This window comes from Poromitra crassiceps (genome assembly GCF_964638095.1).
Source record: "Poromitra crassiceps genome assembly, chromosome: 3".
Lineage (NCBI taxonomy): Eukaryota > Metazoa > Chordata > Actinopteri > Beryciformes > Melamphaidae > Poromitra > Poromitra crassiceps.
In genome coordinates this window covers 19,437,035-19,461,968 of record NC_139625.1, presented here as the reverse complement: position 1 = coordinate 19,461,968, position 24,934 = coordinate 19,437,035, and the positions used below count along the sequence as shown (strand labels likewise).

Here is a 24,934-nt window from a genome sequence, read left to right as displayed (position 1 = left end):
ACAAGCATGATTTGTGACATCACAAATAGTTTAAAAGCCAATCCCTGTCCAATATTCAACTTACAAAAGTGTGATGTGGAAACGTGAAGTCTCCAGTGCACATACTGTACACTGAGAATGGACTTTATAGTGAAGTAGGATATATCTTGTGTCCAGCAGGAAATCTTTTGAGATGAGAATACATACAGAAGGAGTAGATGTCATTTTAAGATAATTTAACCTTTTTCTTTGTGGGGAAAAACATATCAGACACAAGTTATTCAAAGTAGAGTATTTTATATACATCTTAAAACATGACTTTAGGGGGTCTTTAAATAAATTGAAACAAATGTCAGTTAAGAGCATGCCTTAATTTCCAACGTTGTGTAATATTGCATTTCTTTATTTTCTGTTCATCAGTTACAACTTCTGTTTATATTCTGTACAGCACTGAAGGCACACACAAAAAATATGATAGAAGATATCATGGAACATAAGTATATACAAAATATACAGAATAAATAATTAAATCTAGATGTGTAGAAAAGCTACAGAATGTGTGCTTACATGAACCGTTTCAAAGTTGAATGTGAGTCTCTGAGAGTATGAATGGAGTGCATATAAATCCTGAACGATGACAATGTCCACATCGCCGGCAGTCCATTGGTTTACTTTTGAGCTGAAAAACCCTTGAAATGTCGGCCCGAGCCAGCCGGCAGGTCGTCCGCTTGGGAAGCTGCAGCGTATGTTTTGGGCAACATCGCTCCTATGCAACCCGCTCATGTGCTAACACCGGAATACGCCACGCCTCAGCTCCACTAGTGGTCATATCACTATGGTTACAAGACATAACCTTCGTTCAAAAAATGCAGTTCAAAACATAGACACAAAATCAGCAAAAGGAATGAGTAATGTTGCCGAATGCTGTCTGAGCACACATTATTTTGTCAGACATAAACTCTCTCTCTCTCTCATAAACACACACACACACACACACTACACTCTACACATTTGTGGCTCTGTTTTTCTGGCAGGAAGAAAACAACAAAAATAAAATGTTTCAGCAGGACATTGTGTTGATTGTCATGCACCACCGTATGGCATTTGATTAGTGCAATGCATTTTTACAAGATTACAGTTGTGTATAATATACTTTAAGTGCTCCATTTACTAATTAAAAAAAAATGTATTAACATCCTTTTCGTGAATACCATCAGTTTGCATACAAAATAAATAAATGTCCAATGATTGCAATGGAAAAGCAGAGGAGAGTAGCACTGGAACCACGTACACTATATATGCAAAACTCCCATCTTGTACAGTTGGCATTTTGCTGCCCCTACGGCACAATGACCATGCTGGGTCCAGCATGATGACCTAAGAGACTGGCTTGTGTTGAGAGAGGGTAATCAGGTCATATCCAACGAGCCAAGAGAGACTGATTTAACAGCAATTCGGGGTCAAGCGGGGGTTGAAATTCACTCACTTATCTTGGAGCGGCTGCTGTAGACTGCCAGGATGTCAGATAGGTGGGTGCGTGCACTTCGGGGATCAATTCATTTTGGCTGCAGTGCGCCATGGATTTTTAATCAATCGCAGAAAGCTGATTGAAGGAATTTCAAGAGGTTTTCCTCTTGGAGGACTGTTCAACACCCTACAACTGTTTCTCGAAGTTACATTTGGCCAACATATTACACCTGTCACCAGCTACATAACACAGCTGTCAATGGGGGGGGGAGACAAGAGTATGAACACGTTTACATTCTGTGCTACAATTAAACTGCGATGTGATGTGTCCATGGTACATATTTCATACTGTGGAAAGTACAAGAGGGCAAATCTGACAAGGCACTTATTTCAGAACAGAACATATAGTTGATTTTTTTCTTTCTTTCTGCCTAAGCTCAGATAAATGCAGTTTGGTGCTCCAGAACCTCTAAGTAATCAGGCTCAGTATGCAAGTTCGCCTTCAGTTCAAAGTACTCGTTCTTAGTTTGCTCAAGCATGACCTTGCGTGGTCGCGAGTACATAATCGTCTCCATTAGCTTCAGCTCCTCCTGGTGCCCGGGGACCTGCATCTCCACAGCCGACTGGAGCTGGGGCATGTTTTTCCTCAGGTACTCCGTTATCCCCAGCTGCTGCAGCTCCTTCTCCCTCTCTAGAATGTTCCTGTAGAGGGAGTTGGGGTTCCCGAGCGTGACGAACTCGGCGGGGCACTCTCCGCTCACGCCTCTGAACTTGTTGGGGTTGGGGTTCCCCGTGAGCGGCGAGGTGTTCTCCATCTCCATGATGCTCCGGCAGACATGATGCTTGGCGTTGGGCTCGACGTCCAGGCCGTAGTCCAGGTCGGCTTCGTGCTCCTTGTGCTGCGCGCAGTAGGTGGGGTTGCGGCAGATCTGCACGATGGGACTGTGCTGCCTCTCCTCGTACAGCGTGGCGGAGCCCGCTCTTTGCGTGAGCGTGTGGTGCGTGGTCTTCTGGCCGTACATGCTGTAGTGCAGGTGGATGGGGCTGTTGCTGCTGTTCTCCCTGGGCTGCTCCTCGGCCGCTTTCTTCTTCGCCCGCCGCCGCCGGTGCACCACGAACACCACCAGCCCCGCCGAGCAGAAGATAATCATGAGGAAGAAAACGAGGAGGCTCAGGATGAGCACGGACAGCGGGACGGTGTCGGTGAGCGAGCTGAGCAAACTCTTGTCGGGCCCCAGCGTGGTCGTGGCGCTCTCCTCCTCGCCCGGCGGCAAAGAGTAAAAGGTCACTAACCCGGGACAGAGCAGCTCGTGGCGGAGGCTCCTCAGCTCGGCCTGCACCACCCTCTTTGGCGTGTGACACAGGATGGAGCCCACCACCGTGTCCTTCCGCAGCTTCTCCACCCATTGTTTGAGGCTGAGCAAGTCGCAGCTGCAGTCCCAGGGGTTGTCCTCTAAATAAATCTGCTCCAGCGAGTCAAGTTGATCAAGCACATTGCTCACTGGCAGGTGCATAAGTAGATTTTTCCTCAGGTTTAATTTGGTGAGGGGCACGTTGCGAAAGATCTGCGCCGGCAGGGAGCTGAGCAGGTTGTTATTCATTGACAACAGCTTGAGGTTTGGCAAGGGATTAAACGTGCCAGGAGCAATCTCTTTGATAAGGTTGTATTCCAAATACAGGTATTCAAGGTTGTGGAGCCCCACGAACATTGTGGAGACCAGCTTTTCGATTCGGTTGCCGTTCAAGTAAAGTTTTTTCAAACTGCTCAAGCTGAGGAAGGTTTCATTATCGATGTAATCGATTCGGTTGTTTGCCAAGTTCAGCAGTTCTAAATTGTCATATGTGACAAAATCGTACTTCAACAGTTTCTGAATCATATTCCCAGTCATGACCAATTTGGTGGGGCTCTGCTGAAGTATTCCGATATCCGATACCTTTAGAATCCCTCTGTCCTGACAATGCATCAGAAACCCAGCCACGGGGTGATTGTGGCAAGAACACTGCTCCACACAAGGACTGCCGGGAATGTGAGACGGAGTGGGGATCTTGGCGTCGTCCTTGGGGTCCATCAGCTTGGGAACCTGAGCCACTTTGGACGAGGGAGTCACAACCATATCCAGTGACTTGGACGGCTCCTCCAGGTTAATGTCTGCGTGGGACGGACAGAGAACGTCCCTCTTTACTTTAGCGAGAATGGTCCCCCGGAGGTGATGCGGGCTGCCGCACACCACCTCCCCGATGGCCGACTGAGCCCTCATGTTCTCCATCCAGATTTTTAAGTGGAAAATATCACAGTCGCAGACCCAATCATTGTCCTCCAAAAGAAGCTCCATGATCCGTCCGATGTGCTCCAGAAAGCCCACAAACGGAAGCGTCTGCAGCCTGTTGCCCCGCAGGTCCAGGTGGGTGAGGGGCACGAAGCGGAAGATGTTGCTGGGTAAAAACTCGATGGAATTATCATTGAGGATAAGGACCTTGAGGCGGATCAACTTGTTGAAGGCCCCCGGCTCGATGACCCTAATGAAATTCGTGTCTGCTTGGAGGAACTCTAAATTCACCAGGCCGTGAAAAGTGTCCTCTTTCAGAGTGACGAGGAAATTGCTATTTATGTGGAGCTTTTTCAGGGAACCAAGCGTGCTAAAGACCCCCGGTTCCAACTCTTGTACGCTGTTGGCCCCGATGTGTAGCGACAGGGCATTCTTAAGCCCTTCCATCTCCTCGGCGCGGAGCTCCACCAAGTCATTCTTGTAGAGGTTCAGGTGGAAGGGCACGCCTGGCGGGACTTTGATCTGGGAGATTTTGCTGATGTTCCTCTGCTCGCAGTTAAGATGAAGGATGCCATCTTTCTCCTCGCAGGAGCACAGGGAGTCACACGACTCGCTAATGGAGGATGACGCCTCCGAGGGATGGGTATCTTGGGATCTGGCCGCGGTGAGAAACAAGCCGACGAAAATGATACGGGCCAGCATTTCTGCCTCGGATATCTGCGAACAAAGGGACAGATGTGTGGGTAGAAGGGGTGGGGGGAGAGAGAGATAAAGGTGTAAATTGTTTTCAAAGTCATGCAAAGATTGACACAAAATAAATGTAGCCTACACTTCACAACAACACACATGTCTGAGACTGAAATTATATTCAATCCCAGATGATCTGAATGCCATCAAAGTTACATTTGTTGGAGTCTGCCTAAAATTGCAACCGCGTCAAATGACATTTATGGGTGCATCATATGCATGAGGGGAAACAACACTCCTTTTGGATGAGAGAGTCCTTGTCATGTAGAGTTGTCTTTATATAGTAATCACATACATGAAAAATGTATATTCGGAAAAGGCAAACTGTGTTTACGTGACCACCAATCTACATCGCTGAGGTTGTGTAAAAATAATGACCGTTTGTAAATGTACTCAACATCATAAAGTGATGTCATTCAGGATTTCCACACCTTCTTGAACATCAAATTCACTGACATTTCAAGGACTTTCCAGGCTTAACTCAAATTCAAGGAGCCAACACGGATTAAGGTTAATTACTGTTACAGCACTGAGAATGTTTATAATGAGACATAGCTGACATTACAGAAGCTCACAGACAATTAAAAAGAAATGCTTGAATGTGTGAACACTTCTCAACTGCTGTGTTTTATTATATTGCACAAAATATATAAATTCGAGCACTTTCACCCATGTCGACTTTCGAAATGTTTCAACGTCTTGATTTTTTTTTCTTTTGTCAAATTCACAAACGGTTTCGAGGTCCTGTGGGATTCCCTGGGTGCTCTTCTCTCACTGTGTTTTGTCCCCATGTCACCTTTCTTCTTTGCAACACAGGTATGCTGCGCTCTGTGTGGACTTGAGAAACGGCAGCTGAGGCATGTGTAGCATTAGAACCCACCCGTTCTATTCATACGCCGCTGCAATTTGCCAACGAGCAGCCACATTTCTCAGGCTGACTAACGAGAGGAAGGCGGCGTCTCCCTCCAGTGACTCACAATGAGGTCGGGGTCTATTCAGGAAGCCGGCTTTCATCTCTCATTTGACTGCGTTTTTCTGCCTTTTTTTATATGCAGTCTTCTCATTTGAAACCAAGACTCTACTCAAGTGTGAGTCATACGCCAGGGCAGGAGTCAATTTTCAGCCAATTTCAGAGAGCCATCTTAAACATCAGCATCCTTGACAGAGAATTGCAAATGATCGCAATCTTGTTTTAATTATTGGGCCGCATTTACTGTAACGCACTTTCTTCAATTTACTCTCTCACTTGACTGAATTGTCCACTTGAGCACAAGCCAAGACCATATTCATTACTCAGGGTAAAACCATCTGCATTCAGAAAATGGCAGTCCATCATTGATTTCCCTCTAGGTCTGATCATGTGTTCCAGTGGGCTTTGATGTTTTTCTTCCAAAATGCCTCCTCTCCAGGCAGCGTACCAATGCCTCTGGGACAGCATTCAGAGAATACTGTCCACTGACAACACGCCCAGCCCAAGTTCTTATGAAGAGGACAGGAGGGCACGTCTTGATTATTCAACGGCGAAGAAACACTGAAAAAGCGTTATTGATGATGGCGCCTGACAGCTCTGTTTCACATCAATCTGACTGAAATTACCGAGGATCAAAGAGCGCAGGTTGTCTCTCGTTCTCCTGGGGACCGATGGTGAAGCAATTAAGCACACGTCTTCCCACTATCAAGGAGGACTAGGTATCCATCCTTAACTAATGAAATCCCAGGAGGTGAGAAAGAGAAAGATGAAATGAAGGCACAGCCATTTCTCTTACTGAATCCTCATATAGGCACCTGGAGAGTTTCGTTTGAAAAAGAGAGGGGGAGGAGAGAGACGTACCTTATGAAAAAAAAAAACTTGCAAAATGACAACTCATAACATACCACCCAAGTTATTAGCTGAACATCAGTTCTTCTCATAAAATAGTAGCAGCAGAGTTATTTCTCAGATGGTGTACTGTAGGTAATCCGCTATGAATTTATAGTATTTTGTAATGAAGCGTGTTCATCTCGTCGTCATATATTTCTTTATAGAATCTAGAAAGATCAAAGAAATGAAGCGCCCCGTGGGGACATGGGAGGGGAGTGCAGTTAGGCCTAGAGACTCCATCTACAGAATGCTAATGTGCACTTCAGAGAGGTACACTTCACCATAGTGAAGAAAGTAGTGCTCAGTTAATACTCCCCTGACCTGAAAGGGTAAATGTGCAAGTGGCTGATCCTGCCCCCGTCTCCAAAATTATGTTAACGGTTATAGTGTTGCTTACATAATTTTCAGAAATTTGCTTAACATTGCTTTTATTCTGCTAGTTTAGCTATTAGGTGTGCATACGTTAATGGGGGAAACCGAAGTCAGGATGACTCCGGTAGTTCACCACTTTCCTTCATATTGTCAAAAAACTAAGACCAGAAATTGGTTTTCGGTATAGAAACAAATCATATTTTCCCTGGTTAACAGAAAAAAATAATTGTCAATGTTAGTTTTCCTTCGGTCTTAGATTATGCCGATGTAATCTATAGCCATGGATGCTGTTTACTGTACCATTCTGTCCTTAGGTTTATCACTGGCGATGCCTACTCACCACCGCACACTGTATGTTACAGCTGGGTGGTCTTCCCTCTCCCAGAGACATAACAAGCATAATGTATTTATTCATTTATAAGGCCCTTATCTGCAAACGTCCACCATACATTATGTCTAATGTATGCTTGACTGTTCATCTGGACCACATCACACTCGGTCCTGCGATTGGACCTCACCACAAATCCTGAAAGTTTGTACTAAGCTGGAAAGATCTGCTTGAGGGCACTTTAAAATGGGACTCTCTTGTATCCCTTGGATATAAATTGTTGCTCACTAATCACTTAAATTCTGTCTGCACCCGTTTTATTTGATTCATGTATTATTATTTTTATATACGTTTTAAAAGATTTGTTTTTATACCTTGTACCGTTGATCTTTTCTTAATTGTACACTAGTTTAATTGATTGTTTTTATCGTGTGTTTTATTATTTTATATTTCTTTATGCAATGTCGAGACAAGCTGTACGTTCCTCATCAAGAACGTTAAGACTGAAAGCTGATCTGAAATGCAGCATAAAAAGCCAGCAGAGGCTTGGGAATGTCCCACATGTGGAATGGCTTGAATGCAACATTCCAAGACATCACAGCAAGCTACGAAATTACCATATTTAGCCAAAAATAGGCAGAAAACCGAGGAGAGATTAATCTCTTTGAGTTTCAATTACCCCTGTGTTTATAAACGAACGAAAATATGGCAGAATTATATTACACAAGCGTCTCATTTGTCAAAAGGTATTAAACGTGCTGTTTTGTCAGCGATAAGGCTCGCAAAATACCTCCGAGGACCTGGCGTCCAAGAATTTTGCCATGTTTCATTGTATTTCATTTTCACTTGCTTTGTACTTCAGGAGCCTCCTGGTGTTCAAGAGACCCTTGTACACTGCTGTGACCCTGATGGTTTTAGAAGACCATGCAAAATGAAACCTAGGCTATTCACAGATGTTATCACACACACACACACACACACACTGCCGGATAACATGTGGGGAGCGATATTACAAGACATTAGCCTCACGCACTCTTTCTTCCGGATTTGAATCTGCCAGTCGTCGTCTGCACTCTCCTTTCCTTGCCCCCAGGTTCAATTGGGCATCTCTTGCTGTTCAGACAATTCAATTAGAGATCTACTGGAGCCCTATGAGATCTCCCCTCATGCATGTGAGCAAAGCCAACGCATCATACAACACTGAACGAGATGAGTGAGAAATAACTTGCAAAGAACAGAGAGAGAGAGAGACAGAGTGGAGAGGGAAGTGAATGGGGGAGAAGATGACTAGTAAAAAAAGAAAAATCTTCCAGTGATGGAATATTTATGATTCACTCGACCCTGCTGTGAGCATTGTAATACACACAATAGACTTTGCCCATTTACAGCTCCGCAAATAGGCTGTTCACGCTTTATTGGGGACAACTACTGTATTGTTCCAGACCAGTGCAGTGCAGCATGGAGTGCTACGTAAGGTCATGGGACCCCCTCCACCGGCACCTAAATACAGCGCTGTGCATGCATCACTGAGGAGTACAATACTGTACCATGTCACGCTGGTAAGGGTACTTCTAGCAAGCAGTAGGGATTGATCAAACATAACTGATTAATCTACAATACAGGCTATGTGCTTTTTTCAGTTTTGGCTTAAATGATTTACCACCACAAGAGCGCAAGTTAACTTTCACCACTTATACAGAGGAAAAAGAAAGCCAAGCAAGCAGGCACTTAGTTTGTGCCTCCGCCCCCCCCCCCCCCCCCTCTCTCTCCCTCTCCCTCTCTGTATGAGTGGTGACATTTAAATTACACCCAAAAAGACAACAGTATTCATTGTAAACATTGTAATACAATACGGAGATACATCACGAGTTTGCTTGGTTGATTAACTTGTCGAGTAGGCCTCAAGACAGCTGTATTTTCTATGTCAAAAGCTTTTTTTGACATAATGATTCATTTATCATCGTTGTGACTGACTGGTCGATAAGGAAATTGATTAAAATTTGCATCCCTAAACAAGCACGCACACATGCGCACGCACGCACACACACACACACACACACACACACGTCATGTATACATATTCATACAGTAACCATGCACATACACAGTATGCACACACTCCACCTGCCACACACACACACACACTATCCATCATATTCCATCAGCCCTATGTGTTGCTCGGTAGACTCTTTTGCTCAGGGATTCCAATCGATCAGATTAGCGGTGATTGATGTCTGCAATACTCCTCTCACACTATGCAAAGGAGAGGGTACTGATGTTAGCGCCCTGTAGAGTCAGAATATCACATGAAATGCACATGAAATGCACACACACAAATCAATCACATTGACATGCACGATTTGGTCCAAGATAAATTATGTCATACTTTATTGATCGCTGTTGGGAAATCCCACCCCCCCTTTCCCATGGAGGTGAGAGGTCAACAGAACAGATGCCCTGGAGCTGGAACAACTGTAGGGCAAGTGAGATGGGGGCCCACTCTCTCTAATCCAGGGGTTTTCAAAGTCTGAGACTGTGGGCCTCCCCTCAGATGAAGCTTGACGTTTAGAATACTTGCTTAGTTTCACAAAATGCCTGGATGCCTATGGGATCGTGATTATGTTACTTCATCCCATAGATACTCAACAATTGAGCCAGCCTGATATGGCTGTTAATTGACATACTTCAGACTACACCAAATACATTAAAAAATGTCTATCTGAAGGCATTTATTTGTTTCTGACTCTAGGAGAGTGGGGGAAAACCTGTAAAATTCTCTAAAAATGTATCTCTGAACTCTCTTAAACCAAATCACATACAGTTAGGCTATTCAATGCGATCTCCTTTTGATAACTAATGTAATTAACTAATATCATTTTTTCCCACTTCCATTCACTGAGACTCCCCTGAAACTTCACTGAGACTCCCCTGAAACTGCTTGGAGGCCCCCTGTGGAGGCCCCCTCTGCTCTAACCCACCTGCCATGCATACCTGTAGGTGACAGTGTGCTGCTCCGACTCGCCCAGACTTCACCTCAGCTTAAACTGTTCTATGTTCATGAACATAGCAAGACGTGTATCAGAGTCACACATACCTAACTGATCCACTGATCCTCTCTGGATTTGGGCTTTTGCACAGTACTTTCACTTCACTTCTGTCACTAGAGTGGCAAACTGGCAGCATGTGACATCAAAACGCTCACTATAGATGGTTTTCACGGAATGGTTAGTCCTCCACTTTAATGTATTTTATTTTATTTTATTTTATTGTCTGTCCATAGCAAACACTGCAACAGGAATTGAGCTGGGGTTCAATTTAGAATGTTTTTGTTGTCAAGTTAAAACCGTCTATAAAAATCAAGGTTCTCTGAAATTGGCTAAGACATTGGCTATTTATATCTGTCTTCACTGACAGATATAAATAAACTGCAAGTAGTTCAAAATAAAGCAGCACGTTGTGCGCTACAGTGCTCTTACAGAACTAATGTAAAAGATATGCATGATAGACTGGGCTGGCTTACTGTTTGTCAAAGATCCTCTTATGTTTTGTTTAATCTACTCAGAAATGTTATGGTGACAAAGTCTCCCAATGTATTGTTTAATATGTTTTCTTCACAGTCTGCTCAACATGATTATCTAACACGACATGCTACTGAGGGAAGGTTCACGTTGCCTAAAGTGAGAACAAATGCGATGCGAAAAACGGTTATGTACAGAGCAATTGTTGGATGGAACTCACTACCACTTTATATTGTTCAAGAAAGTTCTAAAGAAAAGTTCAAATTCTTACTTAAACAGTATCTTCTAATGTTGACGTAGTGATTTAATTATGTATGAGCAAACTGTGAAATTAAGGATAGAAGAAATGTGGACAATACTGTACTTGCATACATATTTTGTTGTTTGGGTGACGTGTGTATGTTGTTAGGTTTTATATATTACTGGAATTAGTAATTCAGCTCTAGGAAGACTATATATTAGCTATTTATTTTCCTCTTGACACATCGTTACTCTCTTTGCATCTGATTTTTACTTTTATTTTATTTTAATTTGTTTTTGTTATATATTTCTGATGTGGCGTTTTGTGCTATGTGTTTGCATGTAATTGTTTTGTGTGTATGTATTGTATGTGTTTGGACTCCAGGAAGAATAGCCTATGCTAGTATGCTGGTGCTAATGGGGATCCTAAATAAACAAACAAACAAACAAACAGGGGTGGGCAATTATTTTTCATGGGGGGCCACATGAGAAACCCAGATTGTTGCCGGGGGCCGAACAAATATTGTCATGCCGTAACCCATGGATGGGTAACTTTGATGATACAGAGGGCCACAAAAAATGTCCTCGCTACCAGGTTTTGCTGAGGGCCAAACGGCGCCAGCGTGAAAAATTTGGTGCATTTGAAGCCAGGTTTAGAGGAATAACTCATTTTAAATTAACAGTTGTGATGTCATTATTCAGTCTTAACCACCAATATTTGATCTTTTTCTCACTCCTATGTCACCACCTGCTCTCAGGGCTTGAAATTAACTTTTTTGACCACCTGCCAATATGGTTGCTAGATTTTAAAGTTACCAGCCAATTAGAATTTCCACTAGCTGAAATGTTTTTCTTGAAATAAATCAGAATATGAGTGGGTTAATTTAAGCATAAGTATCAGTAAGTGTCCCAGGATGATCAACGCCTAGTGTTGAGGGTCACACGAACAAAAATGCAGTCTTGAAGCTAAATAAATCCAAAACCAATGAGTTATTTGAGTTATTTAAATTTCTACTTCAATGTAGCCTTTTAGTCATAAAGATTATTGAAAGATATTCCATATTCCAGACTGAAATGCTATAACAGAAGTGTTGGCCAGAATATGACAGTATTGGCCAGAATATGACATGAACATTTGGACACTTATTCAGCGGGTATCTTGCATGTTGCCTTCAGGTGCACTGTGTGTAAAAATAATAATAATATATATATATATATTTTTTGCAATTCCATCGCGGGCCACACAGGTGGCGCCCGCGGGCCGCATCCGGCCCGCAGGCCGTATTTTGCCCATGTGTGGGCTAAGATGTTTCCTAACTAGGGCTGGGCAATATGGTTGAAATAAATACCCCGATAAGATCCCCCCGATATTGATATACATCACAAGATGGCTCATGTATGCAAAATCCCGTTAAACACAATATACATACTCAAATAATAATCCTTGAAAAAACGTTCATACTTTATTTTGTCAACTAAAGTAAGTAGAGTGAGTAAATATGCTCGTTATCCTCAATTTAGACAGACAAATTGTGTGTCATGATATCCCCAAATCACCATATCATCACGATATGATTCCACGGAAAGACGATAATATTAAATTATCGCCCAGCCCCTATTCCGAACTTTTACTAAATCTACCCTGTAGTCAAAGTTTGTTTTCAAGTGAGAAACTTTTAATAGGCAGCGCAGGCAGACAATATTTTCCTCCAATAGTTCTGCGACAGAGAGCAGTGAAGTGACACAGGCAAGATAGATATGTGACATCGCATGAGTTGGGATTCGAACCGCGGCGAGTGGCGTGCGCGCTAGCCGGTTGACAGGCGGGGACATTATTTTTAGACAATACAGTATGAACACAGACGTAGTCATGTTCTGTCCTCATCACTGTCACAGTAAGTAAAGCATGTGGAGAGCCACAAATAGCCCATAAGGCACAAGCCTAATTCGTGTTCTTGTAGCGTGAGGCAACTTGATGTACGGCTATGAAGGGCTGCTTATCCCTCATTGCACCCAACCCGCCTCCGCCAGGGCTGATAAAAGTCACTCCACATCTTTTCTTTTAAACCCCATATCTTCTGGATACACCTCACCACCTCCTCCTCTGCCACTACTGGCACTCTCTTAGTTTCCCAACTTAAGTTCCAATAGGAGAAGAGCAGTGGGCAGCCGCAGTGCAGCGCCCCGGGGGACCAACTCCAATTCTTTAGCCAGGGACTTGGTCAGGACGTGCAAACGCCACACAGAAAGGACCTGGGACGGCCCGGGATTTGAACTCGGGACCTTCTTGCTGTGAGGAAACAGTGCTAACCACTGAGCCACCGTGCCGTCCTTGATACAAGCTACTTTTATCCAAGTTCTTAGCATTGTATGACCTTATGCCTCTTCATTATTAGGCCTCTTGCAATTATGGTGATTAATGAATGTTGAAAAGAGAGAGGTTGGAAGATTAATTCTTAATTTAGTGAGGTCTGAGGTCCTCACCAGTCCTGCAAAAACACTGCTTCATCTACTGGCATGGCAGGTCTAAACGCTAAAATGTAAATCTAATAGTGCTGCACAATTAATCTAATCGCAATGTCAACCCGTGCAATTATATAACGGCTCCAATTTAATTAAATAAAAGACTGAAAACAGTACAGTACTTTTTTTTTTATGCATTTGTTTTTGTATGTTTGAGTTGAGAAATACACATTTCAAAATGATCAGTAATGGGGCCATTTTCCTTGATAACCATTAGTGTGGACTCATACCGTTTGTTTATTATATCGCAAGCGCAAGTTGCTGTATTGTACACAATAGCCTAATCACAATATGACTTTTTCACCAAATCGTGCGGCACTAAAATATAATCTTCACTAAAAAAGGATTATGCTGGTATACGACAGGGCCTTAGTAGCCGAGTCCAACTCTTTGATGCCGAGCAGGAAGGGACTGGATACTGTTTCTGGACTCATTGATGGGACTTGGCTAGGAAATGACCTCATCTTCTGCCCAATTATGTCTCGAGCATGTTGGTTAGTAACCACGGCGGCAGGTTTCCAATCCATCCGGCGCGGATGCCTTGGTGTCGGAGGGAAACTCTGCAGAAAACGGTGTGTGTGCGCGCGCGCGTGTTACCAAACGTTACTGGTGTACATTTTTCAACTTCTTCTCCGTGGACTGGAGATATTTGTGGTATCTCAGGGCCAGCTCCTTGCCCACTTGCTACACTGGCCTGTGCGTCTGCCTGCCCACACATCACGAATATCAATGCCTGCAGCATTTTCAGTCCAAAAACTCAGTACAGACGGTATTAACTTGACAACATAAACTAAAATAGCTAAATTGCCCCTAGCTTACTTCCTGTTGCAAATCCAATAACTGAGAGGAAATAGAGCTCGGTTCCCTAGCAACACAATTCCGTGAGAACGGTCTATATACAATGGTTCTCAAAGTGGGGTCCGGGGTCCTTGAGGGGGTTCCATGGGGTCCCCAGCAAAAAGGGGGATTATTCCCCCCCCCCTTCCAGTGTCTTAAGACTATTATATCTGACCGACACTCCACCTTCAGGGGACTATAGGGGATAGTGACCCCCGGTTCCCCAAACAACTGCTCCACAAAGTGGAAGGAAAGAAAGAAAGATCCTCTCTGCAGCGTGGTTTGGCATCAGCTTAGTGAGCAGGGGGAGTGAGGGTCATGCCCCGTGCTCGCTCAGGTGGCGGCATCATCAGTGGCCCGTTAAACACAAGATCAGCTGTGACGCTGCTCAACTCATGCAGCAGCCTGAACAGCTGGCGGCTGATCACATGGTGCCAACTCTGCAGTCGGGCTGCACGATATGCAATATGCGATACGATTATGGTGGGAATGGTCATTTGTGTATTTAGTTTTCAGTGGAAAAAAATAAAATACAAATATTTGATGTGATTTTTTTTACCAAACAAGCATGCTCCCTTACATCTGGAGAATTGGATTTACAGGCATGTCTGTGGCACCACGATTCTTCATTTCATGATATGTTGTGACACATTTTACCTTTATCACATAATTGCACGTTTGGATATTGCACTTGGCCATATTGTGATTTCGATAGCGATTCAATTAATTATGCAGCCCTAATCTGCAGCGTGGCTTGATATGCTAAATACCTTTAAACATATAGTGTAGTACACACAGCCGCTTTAACATAAACCCCCACGCTATCATGCACTCGCGCACACGTACGTACAACAAAACATGAAGCATTACACCTTGTAGTGCACATCCCTCCTTACTTACCTTATCATTCCTCTCAGCTGGTGGGCCCTCATTTCTGATAGCAAGCATATGCATGATGCAACTAATAATAGAAGCACAGAGGGGGGTGGAAGTGTAGCTCAACTCCCTTGGCAAGCGTGGTTTAGCAGGCTTGCATTTCAAATGGTCTGTTTAACTAATGCGCAGTAATTAGTTCTCCGGAAATGAGCCGGCAGATTACACGAGTGTATAGTGGCATCAAGTTACGTTTGGCAAGGAACGACATCTGCAACTAACAGATGTACATTTTTCATGTATAGATTATTGTACTCTTTTGGAGAGAGAGAGACGCACGCATCCTGTTTACTTACTGACTCACTGGTGCACAGCAGGGTCCACTGTGTTAGACCTTTTCAGCCAGGCAATGGAACACCACAGGTGTGTTTAGTCCAGGTGCCCATCATATTGCTCAAATGTGGAGTTGAGTAAATTAGGCTTGATAGACAATCAGCCAGTATTCCATAATCCAGCCCAAGACAGAATGTCCTACATCAGTGATTCTCAACACTTTTCATATCAAGGATCCCTCATTTTGTCCACATTAGAGCCGCGGACCGCCATTGCATGAGATTCTGTCCCAAATCTGAGCACATTTATATTGCTAGATATGATTTTGTCCAGAATCTGTATATTGTAGGCAGAGAGATAACAGAGAAACTATGACTAAAACACTCATTCTTCTCAATTTTTTAATTGTGTGAATGAAATAAGGGTGAAGTTGATCAATACATCAATTTGCTAGGGACCCCCTTGAACTCTGTCAAGGACCCCTGGTGGTCTCCGGACCCCACGTTGAGAACCACTGTCCTACACGATCCTCCCAATTCTGTCGTCAGTGTTCATCTATCCTCCGCTCTAGCTATTTCGGGCTATTAGCTATTTTGGGCTTTAATTTTAAAGTGTCTGCTTTTTTCCCCGACGTGCGGTCGCTTCCCATAGGTTTTCATGTAAAAAAGGCGGACAGTGTGTACATATCACACTAATTTCACTCTAAAGTTCCAAAACACCCAGTAATGATGCATGGATTGTGTTCCAGTCTGAATCAGTATGCTATAGTTTCCAACATAGACATACTTTTCACATTTCATATGTGACTCCAAATGACTGAAATCCGTCATGGCGACTGAGAACTTTAATCCCTGTGTAATCATTAGCATTAATGAGGGCCCCTGGCACTGGAACACCTAAACAGAATGGAAGTATAATTAATGGTATTAGTATACATCTGCTTTACTTCCTGCTTTTCCGCCTCAAAATGGTTGCTGTGAATTGAATGCCCAGCCTCAGTAGAATGATCAGACTGTTCAGGAATGGCTACAGGCACACGGTAACTAACGCCAACGACAGTCTCATGATTGACTCTATAAATAGATGGAGATCTGCATCCTGATATGTAAAGTTCAGCCTGAAAGGAGCCATAGATTAGAACTCGACGAACCTGCTCACTGAGGATAAACAATGTAAAGGTCACCACCTAGAACGTCCTGTAATGCAGCTGCAACAAGGCAAGCCGTGTCACGGGTTTATCTGTCCTGTCTAGTAGGAGATAGAGCCCATCAAATTGTATTTGGCAATCTAGTATTCCTATAATATTAGTTAATACCTATTAAGCATTGACTAACCCTTAATTAACAGTTAACTAATGTGTCTAGTAATAATTTGCTAATGGTGTTCATGTTACAGTTAGTGATCATTAACTAAGGGTTAGCTAATGTTATTAAGCATTAACAAATGCATTTATTTATTTATTTACCCTTATTGTAAAGTGTTATTTATCAAGATTCCTATTCCTATAGTATTCCTATAATATTCCTATAGTACTCCTACAATATCCCCCTGTCCCCGTGCTTCCTACACCTATGCATTGTGCTGACATTATCAGGTAAGCGCAGAGTTTCTTGTTTATGTGATTTACTCACAGGTGTGTGAATTGACCTGGATATGAAGTGTCTGTAGCTCACAATAATAAATTTGTTTCTAAAGAAAAAATTAAATTAATAAAACAATTCAGCAGCGGCGGCCATATTTCAGCAGCTGAATGCATATAGGGGAAACAGTGGTTCTCTGCACGTCACGTCATCCCCTCCTTCCTTCCTTCACTCTCCATTGTAATTTACCGGATCAAGAATGACAAAATAGTTGTCTAAAAACACTGTGATAAATACGCTAAGGAAAAATGACTAAAACAAAAGAAAACGGATAAATACAGTCAGGAAAAAGTACAAGAGGTTTGAGAAGTGGCCTATGTGCACTGGCAAGTTTTACCCAGTTAGACAGAAAATCATTGACTACATGATGCACTACCCCCAATTTGGACTCTTTTCTCTGCATTGTCCTCTCCCTATTTACCATCTACTGTATGCTCTTGGAGGATATATTTCTGGGTCAAATCTACTGGGACTGGGAGGCTATAACTTGCTTAATATAAGCAAAACAATAAATATAACAAAACTTGACTCTGAGCAGATGACTGCAAATGAGCAAAGTAAATCGAGGAAATGGAAAAAAGCAAGGCTTCTTGGAATTGGCAATGTCAGGCCGAGCAAACTTGGAACAGTCCGTTGACAGGACACAGTGCCTCTGACTTGGAACAGTCCAATGACAGGACACAGACAGTGCCTCTGACTTTAATGGTAGATATAGGTGTGCTTTAAGGTCCTTACACACCGTGAGAGTTTTTTTCATGTGATTAATTCGCACGTCAATAATATTTTTCGAACCTATATCGGTGGATGCAACCGTGACAGGTGGGTCAAACTTAGCAAAATGGGGAAACAAGTAAATTAAAGAGGACATGAAACATCTCATATGACTCTTATTTGATTTGCATTTGACCTCAGACAAGACAGGACACTGCTTTCAAGTCTGAAATGTACCTAGAATTGCTAGAAAGATGAAGAACATTTCAGCTTTTCGCCATAGGGCGATGAATCAAAACCACAATCCAAGTCAGAAACACAACAGCATATGCTGTGAGCCTGTTAGAATTCAAAATCCTTACTACCAACACTTGACTAGCCTGTACTCCACTACTGTACTGTACTGTACTGTACTGTACTGTCAACCTAGTGACATCATCAAGCAGCGCCCTAGTTGGCGAAAGGTTAAATGTTGTTCATCTTTCTAGCAAATCTACCGGTAGGTACATTTCAGACTTGAAAGCAGTGTCCTGTCTTGTCTGAGGTAAAATGCAAATGAACCGGAGTCATTATGATCAAATGTTTTGTGTCCCCTTTAGAGCTGCCCTAGGCAACTTCGCACTTTGGCGGCTCCAAATGGCAGCGAGAGGTAACTGTTGGGAAAAAAAAATAACTTCAATACTCATAAATCCTGCAATGAGGGTGTCTGCAGCGGTAGAATCCCCTGCCTACCAACACGGGTCGCAGGTTCGGGCCCCCGTCTTGCCTCCGGCTTTGTCAGATGGCCATACAGGGACAATTGGCTGTTTCTGCGGCTGGGAAGCCAGATTAAGGGTACAGTATGTGTCCTGGTCACTGCACTAGTGCCTCCTCTGGTCAGTCGGGACACCTGTTCAGGGGGAGGTGAACTGGGGGGAAACGTATGATTCTCCCATGAGCTACGCCCTGCTGGTGAAACCCCTCGCTGTCAGGTGAAAAGAAGCACATGTATCAGAGGTGGCATGTGCTAGTCTACAACTCTCTCCCGAGAGGGGGTGGAGCAACAACCGGGGCAGCAGGGGGAATTGGCCAAGTACAATTGGGGAGAAAAACGGGGCGAAACCTGAAAAAAGAAAGAAAGATTTGATTTGTCACTTCCTGTGAGCAGTGTCCATGCCCAATAAGGGAATTTCATTTGGCGTCTTAGAGAGGACGGGACATTCTTCTGTATTGCAGTGACAGTCCTACTTTGTGATTTAGGCCAAGACAGATACACTCTTACATAAAAATCGTGCCTAGAGCAGTCCCATTCTAATTAAAGTACATGCAGACTACAAGATTTCCCCCAGATTTAGCTCCAATTATGTCCTCAAACACAGACTTAGACAATTAAAACAAAACACCCAAGTCACACACACCCCCCCCCCTCCCTTTTCCAAACAGCTTTGTTAAAAGCACCTTGATGTTGAAAATGTGGTTAAGAAATCAACGTTGATAGAGAATGAGTTTGTTGTGCTCTTTTGCTCTACAGTTGTTCTTTTCTAGGCCGGCTAATGCGGCGGAGTTAATTGAGTGTTTGATGACTTTAGAATACAGAGGCTTGAGTTGACCTACACTGTCTTACTGTGCAAGACCTTTCAAGACCAATTAAAAGTGAATACCACGGCGGGCAGACAGCGCTGCACAGCTCCTGTTCAAAGCACAAAATCTTCAAAGTCAAGTTAAAACAAAACAAAACAAAACAAAAATTATTCTCTCAACAACCATTCATTATAGAGCTGAACAGTCACGTGACACATTTTGCCCCGGAAGTGAGTTTCCCATTCATTTTCTCCATAGACATTAAAAAAAACTTATATAACGAGTTTTAAGGCTGGAACCAAGCCACCCCATGACCTACTGAATCGTGAGTGACCATAAAACGTTTCACTTGGAGCAAAAATAAGTGAAATGTCACTATTGGTTCGTTACTGCCAGACACCTTAAATATGTTTTGAATTTGAATCAAAACAGAAGCTTCAGATTAATGCATTTACAGGCAACAAACATGTCTGCTGTAAGAAAAATGTGCCTGGCACACGTGACATTGATAACAAAGTCAGGGCAATGTGTTTGGCCCTTAACTCTTTCCCCGCCATTGACGAGATTTCCCCCGTCATTGATGAGACAACGCTTCCTCGCCAGTGAGGAGATATTCCGGCAATCCGTGTTTTCACTGTGATACAGTATAGGGCGTGCTGTTGGAGATCTTGTGAAACACAGCACTAATCCCGGTCCAAAAACAAGCGAAGTAGAAGCTCCGGCGGAAACCGGAAGGAATCGGCAACGTTAAAACCGCCCGATCATGCTCACTCGGACTCGATGACAGCAGAGCAGCCTCTCAACCATTTCAGCCAGCGGATGAGCTCCAGACGGCAGATCCTTTGTGAAGCACAGGAACCAGTCGCCTACCCTGGACGAAAGTTCGGCCTGTCGTCTCCGACGGCGGGCTTGACCTCCAGATGCCAGTGTTGAGGACACTTTATAGTACAGCGATTTGTGATGGTCGTCACCGACCATGATCATGTTCTATCATCGATGTCCATTGGACCAATCGAAATCTGTGACCACCGAAATGTGTGACCACAGAGGGCGCTGATGCACATTTTCTGCAGATTTCGGTGTAACACCGGACAGTATCTATCTGCCTTCAGAGACTATAATAGCCAGGCATTGACTTTGGTTCAGGCTCCGCTTGAAAATGACTGTCTTTGACAACAATGCCATTTTCTGAGCTTTTTGTCTGAATTGTTTTGTATTCGTCTCGCTAGAAAAAGAATGCATCTAGCTTTTTTTAAACAAGCTCTGTTATTTCGTTAATATGATCTAAAATGCTGGCGGTCGCTGGCATCTTAAAAATAATACTCTGGCGGGGAAAGAGTTAATAGTCCGTTCATAATTGTATCGTATAATGCTCACCACAGCCTGTGATATGTCATGTGCTGCTTTCCATACGACAGGTTTTTCAAGATGTTTTGAAATGCATAGGCCTTGAGAGACCGAGAGAGAGAGAGAGAGATAGAGATAGAGAGAGAGAGAGAGAGATAGATAGAGGAGGGAAAAGAGACAGACAGACTGATAGAGAAACATTCTCTATCATGGCAAATGAAATAATAGATTAAATAGCTGTTATTTTGTGAAAAGACCCTGAGGATCCCTTCCACTCAGCAGCCTCCACTCAGATCCACTGGCCTGCAGCGCCACACTCCTATATCTCCCCTGACAGAGGACTTTAACGCCAGCAGGGCTTTTAGTGCAAAAAGGCCGTTTTCTTCCAGGTGTTAGATGATAACGGCAATACAACAAGACTAAGCACAAACCAGGCTATAGCTAATCATATGGATGCTCTGTCTGCCAATTACATAAAAAGCGTTTTACAGGGAGTGCTTTTCACAACGCTGGCCCTACCCACTCATTTAATTCAAGATACACTAACACCAAGTTACTGCAAAGCATATAAAATACAAAGGAGCTGCTTGAGTAGCAGAGGAGAGCCACCTTTGTTTTTCTCCCCCGTAGTCACTTGGAGGTCAGCAACCATCCGGAGTGCTGCTATATACCACTGATACGTATAGTCAGGCTGCACTGGCTTGAGGGCAGGAAGAGAGAGAATGAGAGAGAGAGCAAGAGAGAGAGAGGGAGACTTGTTGCGTCTCATTTCAGCCTGACACGGGATAGCATATTAGAGCCCCCATGTACTCTATTGCTTTTGTGCACGCGTATGTGTGAGTGTGTGTCCATGTGCACGTGTGTGTGTGTGGTGTGCGTGCGTGCGTGCGTTCAGGCTCTGTCCGCCCATCTACTTGAGTGAGACATTGGCGAGCGCCCTGCAAATGTTCCCAGGCCCCAATTATAGTGGGACTTGTCCCTCTTTCCGCGGTATTAGAAGTGATGTGGCTTGCCTTGGCCTACAGGGTCGACAACCCCCCCCCCCCTCCACCCACATATCTGCAGAGATTCTGCCAGCCCCCCCCCCCCCCCCCTCATCCACTGCAATCCCAGAGAATGATAATTATGACATCCGCCCACTCAGGAGGCGAGAGATGGTTCAACCGCCTTGCCCCCTTGTTCCGTCCCGTTTTCCACTGATTCAATATTCTGTGGGCATGAGGGGACGATTTTCTCCGGGTCTTAGAGGAAGATAGCTTTATCTGCCAGGTTACCCCCTCTCTGAAAGCACTATGTGGATGAATAAAGTTATATATATTTTTTTAGTATTATTATTTTGACCCCAAGTTGATACTCTCAACAACGCTACTGGCGGCAGGATAAGTCCATTCTCATACGGGCTACTTCACACATTGCAGTAATACCGTTATAATATTTTCCTGCACAGCCAGTGCTAAGCCCATTAGCTCATGGCGCTCTAACCAATGGTGTTTCCTGATAGCCACAAGTAGCCACAGTTCCATGGCTGGATGATGGGTCATATTGAGCCATTGCTCCACTTGAGCCTGGGGTAGAATAGGGAAGTAGTCTGCCCTCATAAATTCAGCTCATTCAATGCAGACCTGTAGTTAACTATAGATTCTAAGCCTTAGGGACGCCTTAAGGAGAAATGGTAGAGAAAATGAAATGTGAAACTGAATGATAAATCACCTCCCAAGTTTTAAATTTTGTAAAGTGTCTTCATGAAGCTGTTGTAATCATCACTCTATCATTCATTAATCACAATATTTAGTCAACTTGGAACATATTCGGGCAAAGGCAGTCCACACACAGTCTGAAGCAAATACCAAAGCCATTAAATCATTAACCTCTGATTCAACCAAGCAAAGAATTGGGATCCAAACTAATTAAAGAATTTACTATATGAAACTAATTGGGACACTTTTCTTCATTCAGTTCTCTTGAATTTAGGGCTTATCTATAAATGTGCAACCGTATACCCCCTGCTACAACTGAAAGGCCTGCAGCACGTACAGGCAAAGTACAAGGCAATTAAATTAAGCGTGCATTTTCTAAAGATGTTTCTTTTTTATCAGTCGTCATCTACAGTACGGCCAAGCAAGCGACTCGCTGCTAAAGATAAGAGTGTGCCAATCATTTTACACACAGTATTTCTGCAGGAGCTAGCAGGCAAGGCAACTGTTACAGTACGCAGGTAGCCTAGGAGAGAGTTCAAACTAGATAAAAGATGATATAGGATCATCAATTATGCTTCTAGTTCCACTAGAACAGATAGCCCCAGTCCTGCATTCTGATTGGCTGAGTCCAGGTCTGGTCTGGTACAATCCCCGATAAACACACCTGTGCCCGAATAACAGTTGAGGCAATGGGCTTGCTGAAAATCACTCATATGGTTCTTAGGTCACCACACAGTTTTTTAAATATATAAAAATGTTTATTGAGAATTTGCATTATCTTTTTTATTATTATTATGATCTGATACCGACATGTTATACAAATAACCAGCCACTCAATGCCGTGCAGGCTACAGTGGTTTTAGAGCAGCTAAGAGGCCAGTGGTTCCTCAAAGTGGGGGCCCGGGGACCCACAGGGTTCCTTGAGGGGGTTCCAGGAGGTCCCCAGCAAAAAGGGTGATCTTTTATTTTCACTATAATTTCATCCATTAACACAATTGCAATGACAGACTGTATGACTCTTTCAGGCCAGATTACTGCACTTTCTGTAATAAAACATCTCAAAAGCAAAAGTCGCATCCGATGTGGGACCTTGGGCCAAAATCTTGTCAAATCAGGGTTCCATGGTCTAATTTGTGTCAGTTCAGGGGACCTTGACGTGACAAGGTTTGGTGGTCACTACCACTGTTTTAGAGCAGTTGTTAGGCACGACACAAATCCAGATTAGCATAAGCAGGCTGCGCAGCGCCGTAGGATATAGGATACAGTAGACACTACAGCATGTGGCAGGCGGCCAGGTGCGCTCAAGGTAAAGGAGCCCCTCAGGAAAACTCACTTAACTCTCTCTCACTCTCACCCCCTTGTCAGGTCCAGGCAGGCACAGTTTATTGGACCTTTCCCTTTCTTGTCAAATCAACAGTGTCATTGCGGCTGAAATGACGGACTACGCTTTCTGGTGGCGATTTGCGCACAGCCCACATGCGTGTGGCAAGCCAGCCCACATCAAAACTACCACAATGTTAGCGTCAAACGGTGCAATTCCTTATACTTAGGCCAGTGGTGCTCAAACCTTTTCACGTCAAGGACCACTAAACTGACACAAATTAGACCACAGACCCCCGTCCCCCCTTCCTATTTGATAAGATTTTGTCCCAGGGTCCCCTATCTGATAAGATTTTTGCTTTTAGATGCTTTATTACACAAAGTGTATGTTAAACCCATGACCAAAATAGTCATACATCCTGTCATTGTGTCACTTATGGATGGAATTATAATGAAAATTCATAAATTATTACCCATATTGCTGGGTCCCTGGACCCTACTTTGAGAACCACTGACTTATATAGGCTACATGAAGTTGTACATTTTTCACATTGTCAAATGTTGCTAGTTAAAGTTAAACTGGACACTTTTGCTAGTTGGAACATGCCTATTAGACACCTGGGTTCTGTACTTTACAGTAGCCGAGGCCATTTCACCAGCCTCGGGCACACTGACAGACAGAAAGCCTCCACACTGTGATTACCCGACTGTAAAACTGGACGTTAAACACTTTACAATGCAGGTTTTAGACACACGTCACACACAATCATGACTTACCGGTTAAAAGTGATGAAAAAATGGGCAGGCTATTTCCAAATGCCACCGTGCTCAGTCCATCAGGGGATGCGGCGATCCGACGCATTGAAGTGGTGCTACTGTACTGTACCCTCCACAGCATGCACTTTCTCTGCGGTCTGAAACAGGCTGACACACACACACAAACTTCACAGGATACCTCCCTCAGCCTCCCCTTGTCCACTCGGATCCACAGTTTTTCCTCCGGCTTATAAATAACGCTGTCATATATACAAATTATTCCGTTGCAATGTGGCGCTCACGTCGAGGCGATTTTACGCACAGGTCCAGGTGAAGTATCCCTTCTCCACTTGTCGCCCTGGATTAATTCGCATGAAGTTGCAGGTTGAATCCAGGAGAACAAAGCACTATTGTTCCTATGTAGAGGCTGTAGTAGTGTCTTCTTTGGCAGTCCCTCTCTTTCACACACACACAGACAGACAGACACACACACAGCCAGGGCGCACTGCTCCGCTCCTGCGCTGCGCTGCAACGCGCTCTGTGGAGTTATCCCAATCT

The 24,934-nt window shown here is 43.8% G+C and overlaps 1 protein-coding gene across 1 annotated transcript; it reads right to left on the bottom strand.

Moving 5' to 3' along the window:
* Positions 1-308: 308 nt before the first annotated feature.
* On the bottom strand, positions 309-24,913 carry slitrk6 (SLIT and NTRK-like family, member 6). The gene is made up of 2 exons (XM_083633689.1): positions 24,398-24,913; positions 309-4,430 (listed from the first exon to the last, which is right to left on the bottom strand). Exon 2 carries the CDS (start codon positions 4,413-4,415, stop codon positions 1,884-1,886), a length of 2,532 nt encoding a protein of 843 aa, XP_083489815.1. The 5' UTR covers positions 4,416-4,430; positions 24,398-24,913; the 3' UTR covers positions 309-1,883.
* Positions 24,914-24,934: the final 21 nt, after the last annotated feature.